The 23,539-nt window shown below is 51.4% G+C and overlaps 1 protein-coding gene across 10 annotated transcripts in view; it reads left to right on the top strand.

Moving 5' to 3' along the window:
* The window catches only part of SAMD11 (sterile alpha motif domain containing 11), a 178,842-nt gene that overhangs the window by 128,974 nt on the left and 26,329 nt on the right, over window positions 1-23,539 (top strand). For all 10 annotated transcript variants that reach the window (XM_044996670.1, XM_044996662.1, XM_044996661.1 and 7 more), the window contains 2 exons: window positions 8,928-9,092; window positions 17,707-17,845. In XM_044996670.1, coding sequence (XP_044852605.1) covers window positions 8,928-9,092; window positions 17,707-17,845 — 304 coding nt within the window. The remainder of the gene's footprint in view (window positions 1-8,927; window positions 9,093-17,706; window positions 17,846-23,539) is intronic.

The raw sequence follows: 23,539 nt of genomic DNA, 5'->3' as shown, positions 1-23,539 counted from the left end.
ATGATTTTAGAACTTTTTTTTACGACTGGCAAAGTGGACTGGGTAATGGAGCCTGCAGTTAATGAGTTCGTCTTGGGGTTGCGTAAATGAGGTTTTGCAGGCTGTTCACTTAGAGGCTTTGTTGTTAAGGTCAGACTAATTAGCTGTCAGTAATGTCCACCTCAATCATTATTGCTTAACCTGCGCTCTTCTAGCCATTTAAAAAAAAAAGCATCAGGCTGGCTGCCTGCAAGCCGGGTCTTGTTTCATGGGGTTGGAGTCCAGCCGCTCAGCTTCTTAAAAAGGAACGAGGGGGACTGAATACACCCCCATGTTAACCAGACCAGATGGTCTCCAAGGGGACTTCCGCATGCAGCGTTTTACTGCGGAACGTTCCTGGCTTCCTAAAATAATACCTCGTATTGCGTCTTCTAGCAGTGCCTGGTGCAGCGCCGAGGATGACACTCTGGTTCTAAATAATATTCTTTTATGTCATCCCCTCCCGGCCTCCTACCCCAAAATTATGATTAGAAGGGCATTAGTATTCCAAAAGCGATCCTTGTTGGCTGCTAATTGGGGCGACTAGTGCCTGGTACAGTCGCTGCTAACATTACCTCGTAACACACGCTCATTTGTAATCATTTTCTTTTATGTACCCCCTTCCTGCTTCTTATCTCCAAATTGTTCCCGTGAGGAATGCATGAATGGTCGAGCAGGAATTCCTGTTAGGTGCTAACGATACCTGGTGTAATGGGTACCCCAGCCAGGACCATCCACTAGGCCTAAATTATTTCCTTTCACTTGTTCACCTGCCCACTTCCTGTCCTCCTCTTGTTCCCCCACCCACCCCCCCGAGTTACCATCAGAAGTTCCTCTCTATTCCAGGAGGAATCCTCTGTGGGTGCTGAAATGCATTTATTACACAGGAGCTTTCGATTTCCAGTGTCCGGCTATGCAATACCATGCCACAGTTTGCCACGGCTTCCTTAAAGGAGTTAGCACACTCTGCCCACCTTCAGGCTTCTGCTGACTCTCTCTCCTCTACCCTTTCTTATCCATTGCATGGATCACGGTGGTAGCAATTTAATCTGTCTTGCTGAGAAGCAGCTAAGCTTTAATCAGGCTGTTCAAGACCAGGCTATTGTTTCTGGATCTATGACTCTGATTCCCTACCCCCCAAAAAGGGTCCCATTCTATACAAATGGGAGTCATTGTCAGTATTACTTGACTTTGTTGGTTGCAGTATAAACAATCCAGTCCTATCAGAGATGGGCCAAAGTTACCCTCTCCCCCCCACACACACACTTCGAGCCAACCCTTATTTTTGCATATCCACCCCCTGGTCCACTTACCCACCTTTGCTTCTTTCTAAATCCTGCTTTCTCAACCAGAATCATTTAATCGGGGTTTCCCTCTGACTCATTCCGTCAGGGTTTCCCCAGAAGTCCTAAAGGGTGACAGCTCCACTCCACTTTCATTTTCTGCCCCCCACGCTTTCCTTTCCCTGAAAGCCTTCCCTGACTTTTAAGCTAGGCTAACCTGAAACTGACACAGACTTTCTAAACTAGATGGATCTCTTTGAAACCGCCGAAGTTCTCCCTCTTCTGGTACACATATCTTGAGATTGTTTAGTGGCAGCTCTTCTCCCCCAGGTACTGTACAAGGCCTTTGACACACGGGGATCAGCTCTGCGCTAGCTGCCACTAAATAGCTAGGTTCCCCTGATCAGTGTCAATGGTGTTGGTTTTGCTGTGTGTAAATTAGAGGAACTATAGACTAGGGGAACCTGGAACATCCAAGTTACCAGAATGGACCAGGCCAATGGTCCATCTAGTCTGGTATTTTGTGTTCAGCAAGGACTAGTACCAGCTGTTTCACAGAAAGGTTTACAGTCCCCATAATAACCACGGATGGACTGTCCTACCCACAGGGGATGGTTCTTCCCAATCTCTGTCACTTAGGGTATGTTTACACTGGAATAAAAGACCCACAGCACAGCTGCAGCTGTCTCAGGTCAGCTAACTCAGGCGTACGGGGTTCAGGCTTGGGGTTAAAAATTGCTTTGTAGATGTTTGGGCTTGGGTTGGGGCCCGAGCTCTGGGACCTCCCTGTTTGTGGGGTCCCAGCCCAAGCCAGAACGCCTACCCCCCAATTACAGAGCTCAAGCCCCATGACCTGGGCCAGCCACGGGTGTTTAACTTCAATGTTAGCGGCTTGTGCTTTGAGGCATTCCAGTTTATGTCCTTTTAGAACTTAACCTATCTCCTGCAACAGTGAATGTTCTTATTATCTCTGCAAAGTCTCATTCTTTGAATTCTGCTGAGCTCTGACCTCAAGGATATTGTTATTATTTATAATGTATTGTGGTACCGCCTAGGAGCCCTAGTCATGGACCAGGACCCCATTGTGCTCGGCGCTGTACAGACACGGAACAATATCTTGTGGCAGTGAGTTGCTTGGAGAGGCTAGAGAAGGCATTCTCATGCTTCTTTTGAATAATGTGGGCCTCTTGTTAATTGGGACATTTTCTTGTGGACGCTTCCTGTCGCATTCTCAGCCACATAACGTTCCTAAGGTAGCACCAGCAGTTCTTTATATGGAAAGGCAACTTGCGGGAAGCGTTCAACGAGTTTCTCAGTGTGGATGGGGACCATGTAGGGAAGCACATCTTCCACGTGTGTACAGGAAAGAGTGAGAGGAACCATTGCCCAGTGGTTAGGGCACTACCTTAAGACTTGGGAGACCTGGGTTCGAATCCCTGCTCCAATCCAGGTGCTCAGATACTATTCTGATGGAGGCCAGATAAGTGCCTAAGATAGATATTGAAACACCGGCTCAGCATTTTAGCTCTGCCTGCCTGCATTGCAAATTCAGCCGTAACCAAGACTTTACCATAATTTGACAGTGGGATTAAAACACACCGAGGGTGCTGTCTGCGCTGCAGAAGGGAACCACCCTTTAACTGTGTCAGGACAGCCACATCCATACCTCCTTGTTGCAGGATTCCCCTGCGCTTCCCCCCGTCAGATGGGATTGGCTCCCTCCAGGGTGATTGACAAGCTGCTAAGCAACCCTGGCAAACATGTGACTTTCTAGGAGTATTAGAAAGTGGGCACCTACCTGTGTTGGGTTATTGAGACATGGTGACCTAGAACCTGTCTTGGGGTGTTTGGTAGGAGAGGGAGTTTGTGCAGTTAGGACTCATACATGCATGTGCAGGTGGGAGATGAGTGGAAAGAGCCCACCTGCAAATCCACTGATACATCACTTCATTAGCTAAACAGTGCTGGAAAGGCACCCAGCAGGGCTTGTGCAAGAGCAATGCAAGGGCACACCCTGTGCAGAGTCAGCAGCTCCTGGATTGCCCCAATCTCCCTTTCCAACAGTGGGACGCTTGCTGCTTTCAGCAGCGAAGCTAGATGGGAGTCGGGTCTGCCAGTTCACAGTTGTGGGCAGTGGCACCAGTGAGGGAGGCAAAACCCTGGCCTGAATTTCCCCGTCCCTCCCCTAATCCCCTCGCAGCGTGGCACCTTGCAGTGCTTCGACCTGCCCCAGGCACGGCTGCCTTAGGAGCCAGGTGAGCGAGAGGAGATCTGTACCTTCTGCTGCTTCAGCTAATCTTCCAGGGTCTTTTGCTCGGGTAAAGTGGCCTTTGGCAGCTGCTCCCCAGCTTTGTGTACTCTGCCTCGGCCCTGTCTACAACCCCATGGGAAGAGCCTATCCCATTCTATCACATGCCGGCCCTAGATGCAGCTGTCACTGCGGGCATGGCAGCATTGTCTCCAAAATGGCCTTTTGACCGGGAAAAGTGACCCTGCTCCTATGGCACATCTTGAGACGCTGTGCCTGCATCTCACAAAGCAAGGAGAACAGAGGCAGCTGAGGAAATCACTCCTTTTCTCTGACTGAGTGAAAAAACACCTGTAGGGCTGGAAACCCTTCCAGCACTGAAGCGGTAACCTTCCCTTCCCCCTCCCCGATGCACACACCAGAGATCAAAAGAGAGCCCTATCTCGGTGGAAACGGGGCCGCGCCAGCGCTGCTGTCAAACAGAGCAGAACGTTCTCGTGTCTAATATGGAAATGTGAGCGTATCAGAGGCTCAGAGCAAGGGCTGTGCTGGCAGGTCATGGAGGAAGCTTTCTCCCTGGGAGACAATTCCCCAGTAAAATGTTCACTCCCGCAGCAACAGCGTGGTCTGGAGATGTGCTCCTCTGATCCCTGGAGACAGAGAATAAAACTGCGTTATTGCAAAGAGAGCGAGAGAAGAAAAATCAGGGAGAGAGGTTTTATTTTTTCTATTTGAGCTGCTGAAAAATAAATCTGTTAGAAGCCTCCTCAGTTGAGGAGATTTAAAAGTAGGCTGGGACTAACTGCTGGAAAATACACGGTAGGAAGCGAACTTGTCTTGGCTGGATGACCTCGTGGCGCTGCCATTCTCTTCTTTCCTTCTGTGAATCACTTAAAAAAAACCAACCCAACAACAACCCTACAAACCAACAGCACTACTTCGGCTCTTTAGTCTATACAAAAACAGACCTGGCCCTGGCCGTGGGCCAGAGCTGGACAGTTCAGATCGAGACTCTCCAAAAACGGGGGGGTCTCCAAATCCATGTGTTTGGTCCAGACCTCTCTCCACTTAAAAAGCTATTGAAGAACAATAGTCTGGCCCTGCTCCTGCTCCCACTGAAGTTTGTAGCAAACCTCCCTGCTGGGCTGCAGTGGGCACAGGAGCAGGTGCTCTGTTGGCTGGGACGAGAAAACCCAGGTGGCCACGATCCTAACACAGCTCTGGCTCTGCGTCTTTGGCCATAGCTGAGCTCACAGGGCAAAGGACAGAACATTGCAATGCTGCAGGCTGCCCTCTCTGTTTGATTAGAGGAACCGGGAAGGGAGCCTGGCTTCGTGGGGGCTGGTAGCTGTTCCCAGCTACCTCTTAGCTAGTGGGTGTTAAAGGAGAGGATCTAGCTGCGGTAAGCCCTATTGGAGGGGAATTATGCGATGCCTTGCTCCGGGCATGAGTCTCAAGCAAAGGGTTCCATTTTCCCACCTTGAATTGTGAAGCCCCAGTGTGTCCCCGTTGGGGGGAGGCCGTCAGCAGTGGGAGCAGTGGCATCGTAGTCTGCGTCACAGCGCTACGGAGAGCCTGCCCGCTCTGAAGGTCTGGTTCCCTTGTAGCTGACGTTCTGGAGGGCACAAAAGGTTGTGACGCTGTCACTGTGTTGACAGAGTGAGAGAATGATGGTGAGAGAGCCGCACTCACGTGCGCATACCCGGAGCCCTTGTTAGGGGGGCCGGCCAGGAGAGAGCAGAGAGACAAGCAGATGTCTGTCTAGGCCCTTGCTTCTGAGCTTCGACACTGGAGTCCTTTTCACACCTGGCGGCTGGAGGAGATTTGACAAGATCAGTCTCCCGCATTACCCCCTGGTAATGACAAAAGCAGACAGCAAAGCTGCCGCGGAGCTGGAATTATCACTGGCTGAGTCATGTGAAATCTCCAACTATAAGTGTGGAAATCCAGCTTTTCTCCCTCCTGCCCTCCCACCTTGCACCTGAAATCTGCTCTGGGGCTGATCGGATAGAGTTTATGGTAATTAAGTATCATTATCTCCCCCCCCCCTCCTTTTTTTTTTCCCCTAATGACACGGCTGTGAAAAAACCTCAGTGATTTTCCTAAATCGGGGTCTGGGTCTTGTGGTTTTTTCCTCAGAGCTCCAGTTAAGAGCATCAGAGGGGGGTTGAGACAGTTGATGCCTCTCTGAGCTTGCTGGGGAGGAGGGGTGCCAGGAAGGCAGGAGGCTGTGGGCGGTCTTGTCAGCTAGGAGAGTCGGGGGAGGTGATTTGGAGGGGAATTCCAATCCCTTTGCTCTTTCCTGAAAGCACCGGCCACCTGCTGCACAAGCGGTTGCCGCGGTTGCCTCTAATTATCCACCACTCCTCTTTTGAGTCAGTCGGCTGGGTGGCAGATGCACCCCATTGAAGGGGTGGGGTCCAATTCCTAGCACTGCGCAGCACGACTCGGGCTTTCAACCTGTGAATTTCACAGGAAGCCCATGGTCCTTGAGATACAGAAACATGTCACTAGGGTGTCGTTTAGTGGTTGCAGTTTGTAGCCCTGGTTGCAGAGTGCTGGGCTGGGTGAGAAATTGAGTGGAGCTCTGTCGTTGACCCCAGCAAAATTGGACAGAAATCATGTGCTCATTCTCTGGCCTTTATACTTCCAAGGGAAAGGAGCCGTGTGAATGAGGGTGGTGGTTGGAGGTTCGAAACCCAGGATATTATAAGCTTTTTGGCTTCATTCTCTTCTTGGGGTTTTGGAGGAGGTGCAACGGTTTTTTTTTTTTTTTGGATTGATTATGACAGTAACATCCCCAGTTGAGATCAGGGCCCCACTGTGCTAGGAGCTCGATTTAAAAAAAAAAAAATGGGGCAGAGTGACCCTGCCCCAAAGATCTTATGCTCTGAGTGGACAGGACAGGCGAAAAGTAGACGGGGAAGGAGAGGTGAAGCAACATGCCTGAACTTGCACAGCAGGGAAATGGCAGAACTGGGATTAGACCCGGGTCTCCTCAGTCCTAGTCCAGTGTCCTATCCATTGTACCATGCTGCCTTTCCAATGCCGCTTGCTCCCCTCAGTGATCATCCTCTCAGGGGATCTCCAGACCAGGGGACCTCTTGGTTGTCCGAGAGGTGTATACGTAGCTCTAGTCACATGACAGAGAGCGAGTCAAAGCACCAGCATCCCCAGGTGACACTAGTGTCAAGTGACAGGAATTTGTCCCTTTGCTGCCATCTTGGATTTGGGGCCAACATGGCGGCACTGTCGGGAAGGCCTGAAGGGCTCAGACGGGGAGCGAAGGAGCGAGAACTCAGAGCGTGCACACAATGGTTCCATTAATAGATTGCTCTCTAATTCAGTCAACATGCTGGCATTCTAGTGAAGCTACGCAATGGGCAGGAGCCCTCCCCCCCCTTCCCTCTGCCCGTTAAAGCTGTTATTGGGAGTTTCTCTCTGAGTAATGAAAAGGTTTTGCCTGTGGGGATGATCCAAGATAAAATAGTGTTAGAGCAGCCCCTGCCAAGGCGTGAGTGTGGTAATTACTCTGAGTTCTGCTTACAGTAAACAAAAGCTGCTCTGGATTTTATCTCCCCTGGTTGCTATAGTGGGGTCCCTATTGCCCGGGGAGCAGGTGGGGCCTTTCTGAAAGGGATTCAGCTCCACACGAGACAGCAAGGCTTGGCGAATGTGGAGGCAGGGATGTATGCAGTAAATCTGTTAGTCACTGAACCTAATTTTGCCTTCACTATCCATGCAATCCCAGTGGATTCAGTGCGGGGGAAGCAGAACTTGCCCACCTTACTTGGAGACATTGGTACTGCACCTGTGAGCAATGGGAGGAGGGTTGGCCCCATAAGTTATATCAGGGCTGGGCTGGGGTAGTTTGTATGGGTTTTTTTTCCCTTGTGGCCCTGCTGGGGGCTAGGCATCCAACTGATTTCAGGGTTCAGTTAAAAGAATCATGTGTGTGTTACTCAGACATCAACTGATTCTTGTTCAGCTACTCAAGCTAACGAGGGAATCGGTGGAGTTGTCCTCTGCCTCTTCACAGCATCCATCGTCGTAAGGTGTAGGTCAAAGTTGCGGTGTTCTGAATAAGTGACAATCGCTGCTCCTCTCTTGGGAATAGCCGAGCCAGTTGGGACGGGGGCAAGCGGGGGTGATGGTGGTGGTCTGATAACTTCATCTCTTTTATAACTATTGTTTCATTGCAGTAACCTCCCAGACATTTAATTAATTTACCTTCACAGTGCTCTTGGGAGGTCGGCAAGAATTATCACCTCCATTTTACAAATGTGAAAACTGATCTATAAAGTCAGATTAAATGACTTGACTGAGGCCATATAAGGAGACTGTGGCAAAGGAACTCAGATTCTGAGTCCCCGTGTGACACCTGAACTACATGACCATTCGCTTTCTCTTGGGGTAGAATTGTGGGCAGGGCGCTGGACTCAGGCTTAGTAGACTTGGGTTCAGTTCCCAGCTCACACAGATTCTCTGTGTGACGGACCATTGGCAAATCCCTCACTCTGCCCTGTGCCTCCGTTCCTCATGCCTGCCTCACAGGAGTGTTGTGAAGATAAAAACCGCAATGAGTGGGGCGCTCGGCCGTACGAGTACCTAGAGAGACTGTTTCTGTGACTTCCCTTTCGATAGCTGGGCGGATGGGTTGTCAGTGCTGCTCCTAGCAAAACTGGTGGCGTGCTACCTGTACTGCAGTTCTCAAACTCATCTACAGGAAGCAGTTGAGCAATGAGCATCTCCGTAGTGAGGGATCACCTTGCCTCTCTCTGTAGCCACCTCCTCCAAGCATGTTCCAAATGGCAGGCTTGAAAAAAAGGGGTGGGTGTCTATTTAGGCGTTAGTTGAAAAGAGAACTAGCATCCCGCAAGGGGAGTGGATGAGAATTCAGTACATCTTTCATCGTGTGTTTGTGGCAGCAACTGTCCTCCTTTACCCCCTTAGGTAAAGTGAGTTTGCCTGTAATTTTGTTTGATTGTAATGTAACACTCTTGGCTTCCAACAAGTAAGTAAGTGTGTGTGTGTGTGTGTGTGTGTGTGTGAAGTTTTTTGTGTTAAGAGTATATGCGTGTGTTTGGAAGGGGTGTTGGGAGCATAGATACATGGTTGGGGGTGTTGGGTCTGCAGATTTTGTGTGTTGAGGGTGTGTGTGCATGTGTTTGGGGGAGTTGGGTGCTTATGCATTTGTGTCAGAGGAGGGGTTAAGTTTGGAGGTTTTGTGTGTCAGGTTCATATGCATGTGTTTTGTGGTATTGAGGGAGGATATCACTTGACTTTCGTTCTCTGTCTAGTTCTCTGGTCTCCCTGCACTGATGTGATTTCTTCCATCTCTCTCTCTCTCTCTCTTTTTAAAACCTTCTACTCTTCAGAAAATTCCCACACGCCCGTGCTCGAAGACTCAGTGACTCAGATGACCCCAGAAGAACACTACAGACGGATGATGTCAGCCCTGAACGAACACAGCACCTTTGAGGAGCAGCAGCAGCAGCGCCTCTACCAGTTGGCCAACAGCATGGCAGTCCCCAGCCACGGTGGTACGGGCTTTCGGGGGGGAGGAATGGGCTGGATTTGTAATGTGTTTAATTAAGTCTCTTGTTTCGTTAGTTCCCTGTGATCTCTGATACTTTATCTAGCAACTGTCATGGGCTGTAACAACACCTAGTGGTGAGAATGGAGTGGATCTGCTGTGAGCTTTGCTTCTGAGAAGCTTAGACAATTAGCTTGTGATTGCAGCCGATCTATCAGTAGCGCAGGGTCCTCTCCCTTTCCTCCTTTCTCCTTTTCTTGGAGACTCTCAACCCAAATATTCAGAATCCTTGGTGCAAGTGTGACTTGGTCAGAAGTGGAGTGAATTTAGTGGGTCTCTGCCTAGTCTCATCTCATCACAAGCCCATCCTGCCCTTTGGCCTCATCCAGAATGGTTGGGAGGCTTGGCTGAGCAGAGGCTTAGGGCTTGGACAGATGAGGGGGTGTGGTCACTGACGTGCAGTGGCAGTTCTGTGAGAGGATCGAGCGCTGGAGTAGCATGAAGTGTTGCAGGATGTAGTTTAGTGCATTGGCAGTGCTGTGCATGGGAAATTCATACAGCACCTGCCTGCCATGTGTCTGGCCGTAGCTGGTGTTTATGACCCGCCACCTTATGAGGATTGAATTCACCGTGTTTTTAGGAATGAGAAAAGTACCATGCAAATAAGCCCAGGGTGCAATGAAAACTGTTCAGCAGGAGAATGCATAAGCCAGTGGGAAATGTGTGTCTGGGGATAGACAGATAGATTCATCCCTGGTGTGTAACTTCATTGCTCTGGAGATGAATTGGTCCCACTCTAGCTGAAACCAGATCTGCTGTGGGCAGAGGCTTGGTAAACCTCGGCGCTGAAAGGGAGAAACCTCTTCTGTGCCCAGCATACTCATGTTGTGAGAGTCTCATCAGAGCTTTGCCACAAGAATACTGTAGGCAGCTTCCAGGCACCGCTTTCCTTGCAGCCACAAAACACCAGCAACAAGGCAGGACGTTGGGCTGTCTAATGCTGTGTTGGGTGTTATGGGGAAGCCAAGATTCTTCCGCCTCACTCTGGTTTAATTCAGAGTAGTTTAGGCTTTGGCTACACTGGGGTGTTTTTGCACGGATGGAGAAAACCCGAGTGAGGATGGTGCTGCACCAGCGTAGGAAGTGTTTTGTGCTGGCGTAGACTTAAAGTCGGATAAGCTGCACGTGTGCCAGTCCTTTTTTACACTGGTGCAGCTCGTCTACACAAGGGATTTGCACTAGTGCAGCCACATCAGTGCAAAATAAGAAACAAACCAGCCCTTAAAAACAACCCCCAATTCTGAACAGGTTTTTGTGTCTTGCTACTTCTGCTCCATTATCCTGGGGATACTGCGGCTTCTTCGGGGGAGTTTGTGCTGTAGTCCTTTGGTTTGTGCTTTAATTCAATAATAAAAATAAAAGTGTTTGTCCCTCATACTGGGGAGCCCACTCAGAGCCAGTCACAGGGTGTTTGAGGTATCGCGAGCATCACCTGTAGGGGCGCTAGTGTGTTAGCAAAGCAGCCAGTGGGGAATTGGGTCCTGGTGAGAGAGCCCACATGTGTTGTACAGGCGTCAGTCTGTGTGTACACCTTCCCTTCCCTTGTGCATGTGTGACATGCTGTAGCCAAAACAAAGCCATTAATTGTGCACGTGCCCTCTGCCTTTTCAGATGCAAGAGCAGGTGAGTGAGGGGGTGTCCCAGGGTGAATCTCTGGGGGAGCGGGGGTGGATTACTGAGCTGCCTTGGAGCAGGAGGGATTGTTGGCGAGAGAGATTTGACAACTATCTGAGCACAGAAGGTGAAGGTGTCACTGGGAGATAGAAATTACATGGCACAAGATCTCTTAGTCCATGTCCAGCTCTCTTCCTCCGAACCTCTCTCTACGTAAAGCCTTCAGCTGCCAAACTGTATCTGGCATGGATTAACCAGAGAAAGAAAGAAAGAGAGAGAGGGGTTGTGGGCGGGAGAGGTAAGAGGCAGAGTAGCATCAGCAACGTATCTGGTGAAGACTTGAAGGAGAATCTCCAATCTGGAGTAAATCCCCAGGGCTGCTTGTTAGGTTAATAAAGAGGCTGCCTTCCCCTTCCACTCTCCATTTGATTTGATTTGCTTCTCTGGGTGGCAGGAAGGTGATCCTGTTTAATGTAGAGTTAGGATTTGTTCAGCATCACAGGCACAGCAGGCACCTTCCCAGACACGCAATGCGTGTGAGCGCAGCACACCCACAACACGCACATAGGCGCTGTGTAGAGACACGCAACACATCTCCACAGAGGCACAATGCGCACAAGCACAGTGCATGCACAGCCGGTGCATAGGCACAGGACACACACACACACAAACACAACCCGAGTTGGTAGACAGAAGCAGCATGCACAGTGAGTGTGCCCTGGCACAATACACAACTGCACATAGGCATGACATGCACAAGTACAGTATACACAAGGACAATACAGAGGCACAACATATGCTTACACAAAGGTGCAACACACAAGTTGCGCATGTTTGGTATTCACACAAGCACAATAGACAACATATGCTTACACAAAGATGCCACATGCACATGTTGGACACACAACATGCACCTACACATAGGTACAGTACACACAGCAGACATAATACATGCACAGGCACAACATGGGTACACAGTGTGCACATAGGCACAACTCACAAACCCATATACAACATATGCATGTGCGCTGGCATGATACATAAGCTCATATGCAGCACACACCTACATGCATGTACACAGGCTTATTACACAGACTCACAACAGGCCAACACATAGGCCCAACTCACTTGGGCACAAATTGGGCACCAGACATAGAAAACACCCCCCACCCCAGGCACAACACATGCACCAGAGCAGCTGATGCCACAGCACTTCTCTCTCCAGAGCAGCTCATTGCAGTAAAAAGCCTGACATTTTTTAAAATTATGATTAAACTGTCTCCTCAGCATTTCTGGGAGTGTGGGGGGAGTCCGATTCGGAGGTTCCGGGGTGGGCAGGAGGAGAGGGGGACGCTGCACAGACAGGCTTTCTTGTGTAACGTTGACAAGACAAAACTTCAATGTGTTCTGGATTAGCGCCACACCACAGGCCTCTGGTTGGGCTATAAATTATTAGTGCCAGGACAAAGCGCAGTTTAGCTGCAGGCTCACACGGAGGCACCAATAACGTTAATTATTTAGAAAATGTTAATAATTTAGAAATCTCCCTCTTTTTTTTAATTGCTTTTCTTTCCCATTCCCCCTCCCACACGCTGCTGCCTTCCTCCCAGCATCCCGTGTTCTGAATTCAGTCCGTCTCCGTGCCTGGAACCTCTATCCACCAGCGTTGCGGTGTCAATCACTCTGATTTCCCAACTGTCAGAGTGCAGGATTGTAAATAACAGATCCTCCGGGGTGGGAGAGGAGGGGCTAGGCGATGGGGTGGGGGAGGGAGGGAGCGACGGGAGGGGAGGAGGAGACGGGAAGGTATACGGGGGAGTTGTTGCGGTCATTCAGGATCAATGCAGCTTCTGGAATTGGCTGCATGCCAGACTTCTAAATTACAGGCACTGTGGCAATAAGGAGTGACCTGGGTTTTTCAGATAATTAATTTATAAACATCGGAGGCACATGGTCCCTGGCTCGGCGAATTCTGCTGACTTTTTATGTGATCTGATGGGGCTGCTTGTTTCCCTCTCTCCTACATGCCTTTACAGTTTAAAAATATAGATCATTTTAATGTTTGTTCCCTTTCTTCTCTTTTTAATGAGTTTGCATGTACATGAATGCGGCAAGAGGTGCCCTAGGGACCAAAGTCCTGTTTATCCACAGCTCAGGCAAAGTTTTCCACCCCAACCTGCTCTTCCGCCAATGGGTCTCAGCCCTGACTGGGAGGACCCCAGCCCCCAGCTAAGGGGGTTGAGTCAACATGGCCAGTTGACGTGTATTGGACACTTGTGTGGGTAATGAGAACGTGCCTGATGACATGCCGTTGGATAGGAAAGAAAATAGAAGGGATATAACTCGTCATGCTCCAAGCTGTAAGCCAACCGCTGCTCAGAGTTAGCAAGAAACTTCCCCTGGGGCAGGCTGTTCCGTAACTGCCCACATGGGGAGTTCCTTGCACCTTCTTCTGATGTAGCTGATAGTGGCCACTGGTTGGAAGCAGGATACTGAGCGAGATGAACCATTGCTTGGCTGATGGTCCAGCAAATTCCTGCGTTCTTCATCATTCGTTTTTGTTAAAAGCACTGGGCGGCGGGGGGTGGTGGTAAATTTTCATTGTGATGTTGGAACTGGACCAAGACCCAGAGTACTCGTGTCATGCAGGCTGCTTATGCTTCAAATGGTGATTTAGAGGTGACAGGCTTTCTCTTCCCTTACCCACCACCCCGAGCCATGATGCTGCACTTCCACGTGCTCCCCACTTCAACCTCTGGAAATGCAGAGGGAGGCTGGGTGTTTGCTGCTGGGGCAGTGGGGAGAGTGGTCTACCAGTCTCTTCCCCAGCTCTGAGGCAGATATGAGGGGGAACTCCGGTACAGCGGATGCACCCCCGCCCCCTGGGGTTTATGCTGGATTTGATGCTCCAGGACCTCCCTCTTCATTTCAGATCTACTCACTGTAGGCACTGCGGGTGTTGCTATTGTGTTATCATAGTGCCTAGGACCCCCAGTCACTGACCAGGAGCTCACTGTCGTAGGCACGGTACAATCTGTTGCTTGATCTTTGTCAGTGTCTCATGGTGAATCAAATCCTGTGGGGGCAACTCTGCCAGATGATCTTGAGTGGGAGGAGGGAGGAGTAGACCTCGGAGGCTGAACAGTGTTCAGAGATTGGAGCTGGGGAACCTTTGACTGGAGGGCGTTTGGCCCGGCTGCAGCTTTTGGAAAGCTTTAGAACATGTCTTTGCGGCATCCATTTTCCAGCCTCCTTGCATGGGTGTCAGATATTTAAATAGCTATTGTTTCTGGAAAGGTTCTCAGTCTGTGTGGGAAGGGTGTGAATGTGCATCCATACATGTGCAATGTGTGCACAAAGGCACGTGTATACAGTATGTTTCCATATTTGAATTTGGAAAAAAAATTGTATTCACATATATGACTATATACTATCTAGACTTCTCGCTAATGCACAGGACTGAGAATAAAGACACAGGAGGGTCTAGCCTCAACTCTGGCACACACATGCGGGGCGAGCCTGTGCCCCAGTTTTCCCATCAGTAAAATGGGGATAGCATAATCTTAAGCACCTCTGTAGTGCTCTTCAGCCCTGGATCTCAAAGCACTTTGCAAAGGCAGGAAAGAATTATCCCTGTTTTTACAAATGAGGAAACTGAGGCATAGAGGCGAATTGACTTGTCACACAGCAGTACAAGCATGGGATTAATAATTGACAGGTTGGTGATGGCTAAGGAGTTAATGCAGGCAAAGCACTTTGAGCGTTTCATGGAAGGTGCTGCAGAAGTACAAAGGATGATGATTGTAATATATACTCCGACAAACACCCTGTTCCTATATTCAAGTACATTCAATTTGGCTCTGTCTTGGCTTCCTCTGACACAGAGCAGTAGATAGTAGGTGTGAGGAGGGGGGTTTCCTGTCTGTGTGTTTTCCAGTGTGTCATGAAGACAATAACAGAGGTTTCACTGCTGGGCTGGTGCAAGCGTGCAGAGGCAGGGTCCCCCGGAATTGTGTGTAGGCAGTAGATGAGGAGAGGTAAGCCCAGCGTGGGGGAAGGAGCACGGCTTGGAGGCGGGGAATCTCCTGATGGTTAACTCTGTGGTGGGGTAGCACTCCAGAAAGAGTCTCTTGCAATGCAGGCGGCTGTCTCATCTGTAACTAATCCCCTTAGCGTTGTCATTGGTCGTCCTGGGCTGCTCTGGTCCCTCTGGTGGATAAATGCATCAAATAGAATAATTAGTAAAGTGTGGCACCTGCACAGCAATGCCCAGCTTGGAATGCTGTACAAACACCAACTGATTAGTGTGCTGTAATGATCTTGCTGGGGAGGAATTAATACCCCCATTTTACAGGTGGGGGAAACTGAGAGCAGCTCCGGGCTTGTCTATATGGTCAGTGGAACCAAAGCAAGTGTAAGTCACACCGTTAGTTATTTTGATGCAAGTCTGTATATAGATGCTTATTTCAGAATCACAGTGCCCTAGGGCTGTGGCTCGGATCCCATCTAGCATTTGCTATGTTCCTGTGCAATGGGGCATTCAGATTCTGAAACAACAGTGCGCACATGCTGCCTTGCACTGAAGTAACTTGAGGTGTGAACTGCAGCCCCCTTAGCTATTCTGGTTTCGTTTCCTGTGTGGACAAGCCTTCAGCGACTTGGCCTAAAGCGGGAGACTGCACTCCGAGTTGGGGTTGAGAGATTCAGGCTCAGTGAGCTCAGCTTGAGAGCAGGAACTCAGTGGGGAGGGGGGCGTTGCAGTGACCCCTGTTCTGCCCTACGTGAGGCCATCTCCGCCCTACACCGCCCCTCCTTAAAAATGAGTGCGAATCTCCAGCTGCAAAAGGTGAGTGAAGCAGGAGGGATGAGCCTGCTGCCCCCCAAGGAGCTTAGATGGGGCTCTTAGCATGAGCCCTTTTCCCCTTCCCGCTAAGTAGCCTCTAGTGCACAGCCCTAGGCTGTCCAGAAAGGCTGCTGGGGCGGCTAGCTTACCCTCCCCGCTGTAGCGATTGACTGATTTACTGCCTGACTCATTCCCCACCTCCCTTGAAACCTTTCCATGGAATTCCCCGCGTGTGCCCCAAGGCTGAGCTGCAGGAGCCCTCCCAGCGGGGAGCGCGGCCCACGCACTAGCCCGACCAAGGCAGATGTTTCTCATAGTCTGTTTGCAAGTGCCAAACCGCCGCCTCCCGTCAGCACCCCCCCTCCCCACCAGCTCTGGGCACTGCTGAGGCTCCAGGTAGGTGAGGGGGAGAGTAAGTGTTGTGCGAGACTGAACAGGACAGCAGGGATATGCAGGCAGCATGGGCTGGGATATGAATTCCAGCCAGTCAGCGCTGCTGCAGCCGGGGGAGAAAGCAGAGCCATGACTTACTGTTAACTCCATGGTTCTGTTGGTCACATACTGTTGTGGGTCAGGGCAGAAGAACGTGATCTTCTGGGCAAGAGGCTATGGGGAGGGTGGGGTGGAACCTATGGAGGCAAAACTTTTGCAATCCTGCCCTATGTCCTCTGACAGGCCGGGAAATGGGCAAGTCTCTTACTGGCTCTCCTGTGTGTGCACCATCCCTTTTCTGTGGGAGGGGGAGCGGTGTGTGACCCATCAATGGCTATTAGCCAAGGTGGTCGGGGATTCAAGTTTGCAGCCTCCTGCTCTGGATGTACCTAAACCTTTGACTGCTGGGACTGGAAGACAGAGGCTGGATCGCTCAGATTGCCCTGTGTTCATTCCCTTGAAAGCATCGGGCACTGGCCACTGCTGGAAGACAGGATACGGGGCTGGACAATTGGTCTGACCCAATATGGCTGTTCGGGGCGGGGGGGTGAGAGTGGGGTCAGCTGTAGTTCTTAGTCCACCAATTTGGGCCCTTAGGGCAGCTATGGGCTTTGCTGAACTGGCCAGTGTCACTATGTCCCCCTAATCTTTGCCCTAGGAAGATTTCCCTCCCCCCAGTACAGTGACTCTTGCTACCAGTTCCCTTCCCCACAGCTGTGGCCCTGGATCCTATGGGCTAGTTCTCCTGGGGCTGCACCAGTCTGTGCGCTGGAGGGTCTGACTTCAGCAGGGGACCTGAGGCCACTCCCAGAGTCAGGGAACCGGAGCCGGTTCTCAACATGCTGCACCCAGGTGGGGCTCTGCTGACTTGCCAGTTTAACCCGCCCTGGTACGCCCCCGGGGGCAGCTAATGTAGCCACCTGGGGGCAAATCCAGCAGGGGAGCTTGGCTAGGGCTCCGAACTGTGGGCCTCGTCCCCTCTCCACGGGTGGATTGCAGGTATTGATGCCCATAACCACTGGGCCCTGCCTGTGTTTGCATTGGGCCCCTAGTTGGGGTGGGGTGGGGGCTAGGTGTCCAGCGGCTCCAGCCCCCTCAGCAGAGGGTTCACTGTCTCCCCCCGCCCCCAGCCTGGAGCTGAAGGGAAGAGACCAGCTGCCAGGTCTTTGCCCTCCCCCGGGGGAGCTGAGTGGGGAGCGGGGGCAGGCAGCAGGGTCCGGGCCAGCTGGGTGGTCACAGCGACCCGGGGAGCGAGCCAGAGCTGGACCCCCCCCGCGGTTCCCCTAGCGCCGGGCCGGGCCGGGCCGGGCCCGAGAGGCAGCGCGGAGAGCGGGCGGGCAAGGGAGGCTCAGTCAATAACCCCCCCGCCCCCGCCCCCGCCCGTGACACCATTTCCTCCCGCGGCCGCGGGCGGCGGAGCCAGCTCGCTCCGGGGGAGCAGAGCCCGGGCACAGGCGCCGCTATTCATCCCGCGCGGCGAGGGGAGCGAGGCGGCTCCGGCGGCTCCCGCCGCACCTGCCCGCCCGCCCGGCTCCCCTTAGCGCGGGGAGGGGGGCGCGAGTCCGCGGCGGGCGCCAGGCTCCGGCGCTGCCCGGGGCGGGGGCGGCGGGTCGGGTCGGGCGCTCGGCGGCCGCAGGCTCACGCGGGCTTTTCCCCCCTCCCCCCTCCGCAGATCTGCTCCGAGCGCGGCAAGAGGCGGCGGCGCGCAACCCCGGGGCCATGGAGGCGCATCTCCCCTCGGCCAGCAACTCGTCCAGCCAGCGCCGGAAACAGGGGCTGCCCCAGCACCGCGACACGCACTTCCCCGAGAGGTACCGGCGGCGGCGGCGGCGGGGCGGGAGGGGCTACGGGCGGCCCCGCCCCCTTCGCGTGGCTCCACCCCCGGGGCGGGGCTGGCCGAGACACGGGGGGGGGGGCTGGGAGGTCCCCGCAGCCCGTTGGGGGGGGGTGGCTTGGGGGCGGGGGGCGGGGCTGCCCAGAGGATTCAGGGGGCCTGGGGCAAAGCAATTTCTGGGCCCCTTCCATCAAAAAAAAGTTGCAATTCTAAATTCTTGTGGGGGCCCCTGTGGGGCCTGGGGCCTGGGGCATATTGCCCCACTTGCCCCCACCCCCCTCGGGGCGGCCCTGGCGGGTGGTGGGTACTGGAAGGAGAGGCGGGAAGGTGGCTGGCCCCCGCGGCGGCCTGGCCGTGCGGGATTAGCTCGACGAGGCCCTTGGTTTTCACTTTTAATTTTGTTTAAAGCTTCCTGGGAATTTAGGGGGGTTTCTTGCAAAAAATTAAAAAAGGGGGTGGGAGTGGTTGCGGAAAGTAAATGTGGGGGTGAACATTGGGGGATGGGAGGAGAGAAAAAAAGGAACAACTAGCGAAAGTGGCAGAGGCCGCAGGAGGCCAGGGGGCTGTCTCCACACGCTGCGTCCTCCACCTCTTTCACTTCCAGGCCGGCTCCAGAAAGAGAGATGGCAGCCGGGTTACCTGGGCCATCTCGGTTACTAAGCCGCCATCTCCAAGGAGGGAGCCGGGTCTGGGGAATTCTGGCACTTCTCTTTTTAGGACTCAGATACTGACATACACATCCTCATGTGCATGTGTGTGCAACTTCCACTACGTTGCCGTACTTTAACAGACAGCCCCATGTTTATACTTAGACTAATTTATTATGAACATAAACACATCTACCCTAGTGTGTGTGTTGGATTTTTTTTAAACATAATCAGCATATTCACGTACTTGAAATTCTGTACATGTAAGTTCCAGGGAAGTTTGTTAAAAATGGAATATCATTATTATTGAATAGCTTTTGTAAAACTCAGGGTTTTTTGGGCAAAAATCAATAAAACTGAAAACAAAGGAATATGTAGATGGACTAGGCATGTATGTGCCAGGTTGGATGTGTGTGTGAGTGGGTGCATGATGTGTGTCATCTGGTCTGTGTGTGGTTGCATTGATGGGTGTGTCTTTGGGAAGTATGTGTGTGGAAAGGGGGGATATGTACATGTATGACTTTGTGCTTGCACGTTTCATACACGTACAAGGGTGTCAGTGCATGTGTGGGTGTATGCGCTTGCATGTTAGTGTTTGCATGTTTCTAGGCACGGATGTGCTTGCTCATTACACGTGTGTGCGTGTGTGGGTTTATGTGCTCTCATTTGGTGTGTGGGAATGGGGCTGACATGCACGTGTGCATTTCAGATCCTGGTTTGTGAGTCTCAGGCTGTTGATAACATTCTGTCTAAAACCTGCCTTGGAATCGGGAGTTGATGATATCGTGTAACCTGTTCTTTTGGCACAGAACATGCTAAGCTGTTTAAATTAGAATTTTATAGCTGCCCCAGATAATAACAAAAGGGAACTAATGCTCTGGGACAGACGCTGATGAGAGGGAATTTTTTTTTGAAGGACAAGACTTGGAGGTGAGGCTTCTTTGCTCAGCGAGTGCTGCTGGAAACCTGGTTTACCCAGATTATTTATCTCACTCTGTGTTATAAGATGTTCCCCTCGTAATCAAGGAGTTCAGGGTGAAATTAAATTAAAGCTGTCTTTGTTTCTTGCACGGATAGCGGAGAAGTGAAGAGACGGGAGATGGACTGACTGCCACAGGGGCTGACACCCTCTGGGGGCCCCGGAAAGGGCTGTGGAGGGCTTCACTCTAGGCTTTGCTAATGGTCTTTCTTGATCTCTTATTGAGAGTGAGTGGGAAGGAAACTGGAATAATAATTGAAGTGCGTGTGAGGAGAAGGTGGTTCTTTCAGCTCATAGCCCTGGGGGAATCCTCTGCCTAGTAGCTCTCTGTGTGCAGGGGCTGGGCGGTCCTGATAAACCTTTGTCCTACCGGCTGCACTTTGGCTAACCCATCTAGTACAATCCAATACCGTCGATGCGTGCTGTAGACAGACCTGTCAGGAATGCAGAGATAGGCGAGTTTCATTGCAGCCAGTTGGTAGGAAAACTTCTCTGACTACGTGTGGCCTGGAAGGCTGCCAGGCCAGCCGGAGAACTGGCTGAGGAAGCGCTTATGGAAGGGTGTGTGTGTGCGCACATTGGAACGGCAAACTAAAAACGCATGTTGATGGGTATCAAGTCCAGGATTTACCTGGGACTGCCTGGCTGGCGGAGAGAAGATAATGAAGCCCAAGCCAGAGAGTGTTAAATCTTGTGTGGAGAAAGTGTAATCCAGTGGGCAGAGCAAGGGACTGCAAATTAGGGCATCTGGGTGTTTTTTGCCAGTGATGGAGGGACAGGGGTCTAATAGTTAGATCCGGGGACCAGGAGTCAAGACTCCTTCCTGGGTTCTACTCCCAGCTATGGAAAGGAGTGTGGATTAATTATTATATTGGAGACTGGGAGTTAGGACTCCCGGGTTCTATTCCTGGCTCTGACACTAACTTTTTCTGTGAACTTGACCAAGTCACTTACCCTTTTGTGCCTTAGTTTCCCCATCTGTAAAATGATGCCAATGCTCATTTGTAAAACAGGGTATGTTTAATTACTGTTTGTGAAGGTCTTGAAGGTCCTCAGGTGAAAGGCGCGAGTAGTTGAGTCTTATTGCATGGAGTAAGAATTTCTGGGCCCACCTGCAACCCACTAGTTATCGGCATAAAGGCGCTGTAGATACTGAGACCACCACTTGTCTGAATTGATGGGTATAAAAGTGAAGGGCTATATTCTTCCCTGGCCTATACACTCAGAAGCCTTGTTTACTTCAGTAGACTTGCCTAGCGAGTAAGTCAGGGCAGGCCTTTGTGTTGGATCTGTGTGCAGAAGCTGCCCCCAAGTGCCTGGGTAGGGTAGCTACCCTAGGAGCTTTTGGATGTTTTGTGTGAAAAGTTCACACCGTGGGCCTAGCTGGACCTGGGCAGGTTTTCTATTCCCTTTTCCTTGTGCGCAAGGCACAACTGACCCGACAGATTAATTGTATGCAGCCTTCTGGTCCTGTGAAGAGGGTGTGAGAAGGTTGTGTTTGTGTGTGTTCTACCTGTTCCTTTGGCAAAGTTCTCAGGTGTTACAATCCTATGTCAGCTGAGCTGAGGGATAATTGCAGGGGTCCTGCTGGGAGGAGGCAGCTTCAGCTATGCCCTGCAGTCAGGCTCGTCAAGTCTGCTTGACATTGGTTCCCATGATTATTGTTTGTCCCCAGAGATCCTTAACCACTCGAGTGTTACTTGGGGTCATCCTGCATCACGCTGCCCCCACTCGTAAGGGCCGTGTTTTGTGCTTCTTTACCATTGCACGGCGGAGGGCATTAGTCATGCCTGTAGAAGACAAGGCCACAGATTGCAGAGACAAAGCACCCGGAGGGTTAATCTCTCCTCCTCTCTCTCGCTGTTGGTCTCCCTCTTGCTGTTGGTCTTGGCCTCTGGTTTTGTATTTGACTGCTGTGGTCTCTGTCAATAAGATAAATCAAACTAGCCTTTGTGTTCCTTTAGCAGGAAGGGTGTGGAAAGTCTAAAAGGCGGCAGGCTCAGGTAGGCAGGGGAGGAAGAGGTGGTGGAATGAGCTGGCTCACACAGAGAAAACTGCAGGTGGATTGATGGTGTCTCTTTTCCTGGGCGCATGATGTGAGCTGCTGGGCATGGTGTTAAAATCCCATTTCAGCTTCCTGTTGGGAGCTTTGTGGGGCTTTGCTGGCAAGAATAATTAGCCACTCAAGAATTCATCTATTAGTTATGGCAAGGGGGGAAAACCCACACCAGCAACCCTGGTTTATTTATCAAGGTGGCGCCACATTTTTTGCAGAGGACGAATTTGCATCCATTTGGGAAAGTTTAATTTTCAGGGGTGAATAGGGTTGCGGAACAATTACCATGAGCTGATGAATGCTCAGGAAGATGGGTGGGGCTCAGTTTTTGTCCACTGTTTGGATTCATAGTCACTGGTCAGCAGTGGGTCTGGTGGTCTGAGCACAGGACAGGGAGCCCGGTGTCTCGCTGGGAGGCCAAGGACCACGTTCCCAAAGCGCATGTACAAAAGGCATCCGTTTCCAAATGCACAACCCCAAGATGTGCGTGGATCCCAGGAACGTGGCCTCTGCGGCGAGGGGAGCCACACGGATACCTAGATAAATAGATGCGCACCCGGTGCATGTGCATGGCTAGAAAATAAAACCCAATTCTCTCTGTAGCAGGGAGCAAGTTGCTTCGCCTCTGACCTACCTACAACTAACTTACCTTCCAAGGGGGTTTGTGTGTATTTTAAGGATCAAGCTAGAGAGTTTGGAATCTAGATCCAGACTTTTCCAAGCTCCAGGGTGTTTGGTTTCAGACCCAGAATTAAAGAGTGCCCAGCTCTGGGAGGTGTGTTTGTAAAGATGGGGTCTCTGATTGTGAAGATTGGTTAGTTGAATGTTACTAAAGGGCTTGGAAAAGTTTGGCTCTAGATTCCAAACTCTCTAGCTTGACCTGCTCCTACCCCCCACCTCCACCTGCATGATGCTATGCCCCATGTGAAATGGGAAGGAGACCACCCTCTCTAGAGATGAGGGATAGGTTTGGGCTCTGTTTTGTATCCACTGAGTTTCCTCGGGGCTTGCTTGTTTTCGTTGGAGAGACATTTGGCTTCCCAGTTTCCTACACAGGGTGCTAGGCCCTCTGGTTTATCCTGTGGCACCTACTGCTAGTCACTATCTACATCCTCATTTGAACAGAAGCTTCTCCATCAGCCCAGGCTCTGCATATGCGTGTGTAATAAATGACCCATTAGGTTCCAAGCAGAGCCCGCCAAACCTCAAATCCGAACCAGCCTTCAGAGGTGAAAGGCGAGTGCTTTCATCTGCTGCTCTGTCTATCCCCATCGGGCTTAGGGTTCTTTTCCATCCACCTCCACCTCCTCTCTTCAGGGGTGGTCTCAGGAATTTGGCCCGGCTATGTGATCGGGGAGGTTAGCATTCCCCTCTCTTCTGGAAAAATGTTTATACCCCGCATCTGAAGTGCATTGCACAGGTGATCAGAATAAGACTGGCCGATCCATAAACCATCTCTGCAGATGGGTGAAACCAGACAGTTTATGTGACACTTCAGATTCGTGTGTGAGTTTTGTGCTCGTGTGGAGCTGTACTTTGTCCAGTGGCTAACACTGCACGGCATCAGAGGGGGGGCGTAATTCATTTATCATTTCCCAGGGAGCACATAAAATAATGTGGGGGGTGGCAGGTGGGGCGAGCTGAGTTAATAAAGAATAGTGAAAAACTCCAGGTGCTGGGAAATCATCATGTGTTTGGCTCCCTGGCAGTTCGAAGAGAGAAGGCTGAAAATCAGCGCACTCATCAGTAGCTCCTTGAATCCCAGTGGCGGGCCGGCTGGCCTTTGGTTTGCAGGGAGCTGTGGCCAAACTCTGAAGTCCTTCCTCAGGCAAAACTGTCCTCAAAGGCAGTGGACGTTTTGCCTTACAAACTTAGTGAGGATTTCAGGATGTGCCTCTTTCCCAATGCTGCTGCTACTGCTGCCTTTAACTCTGGGCCAGGCCTGGCACCCCTCAGCTCCTGCAGTCCCCGCTTCCTTCTCTTGATCTT

The sequence above is a fragment of the Mauremys mutica genome, chromosome 21, assembly GCF_020497125.1.
Source record: "Mauremys mutica isolate MM-2020 ecotype Southern chromosome 21, ASM2049712v1, whole genome shotgun sequence".
Classification (NCBI taxonomy): Eukaryota; Metazoa; Chordata; order Testudines; family Geoemydidae; genus Mauremys; species Mauremys mutica.
The sequence above is the reverse complement of the archived record's forward strand: the minus strand, read 5'-3'. Positions and strand labels throughout refer to the sequence as shown.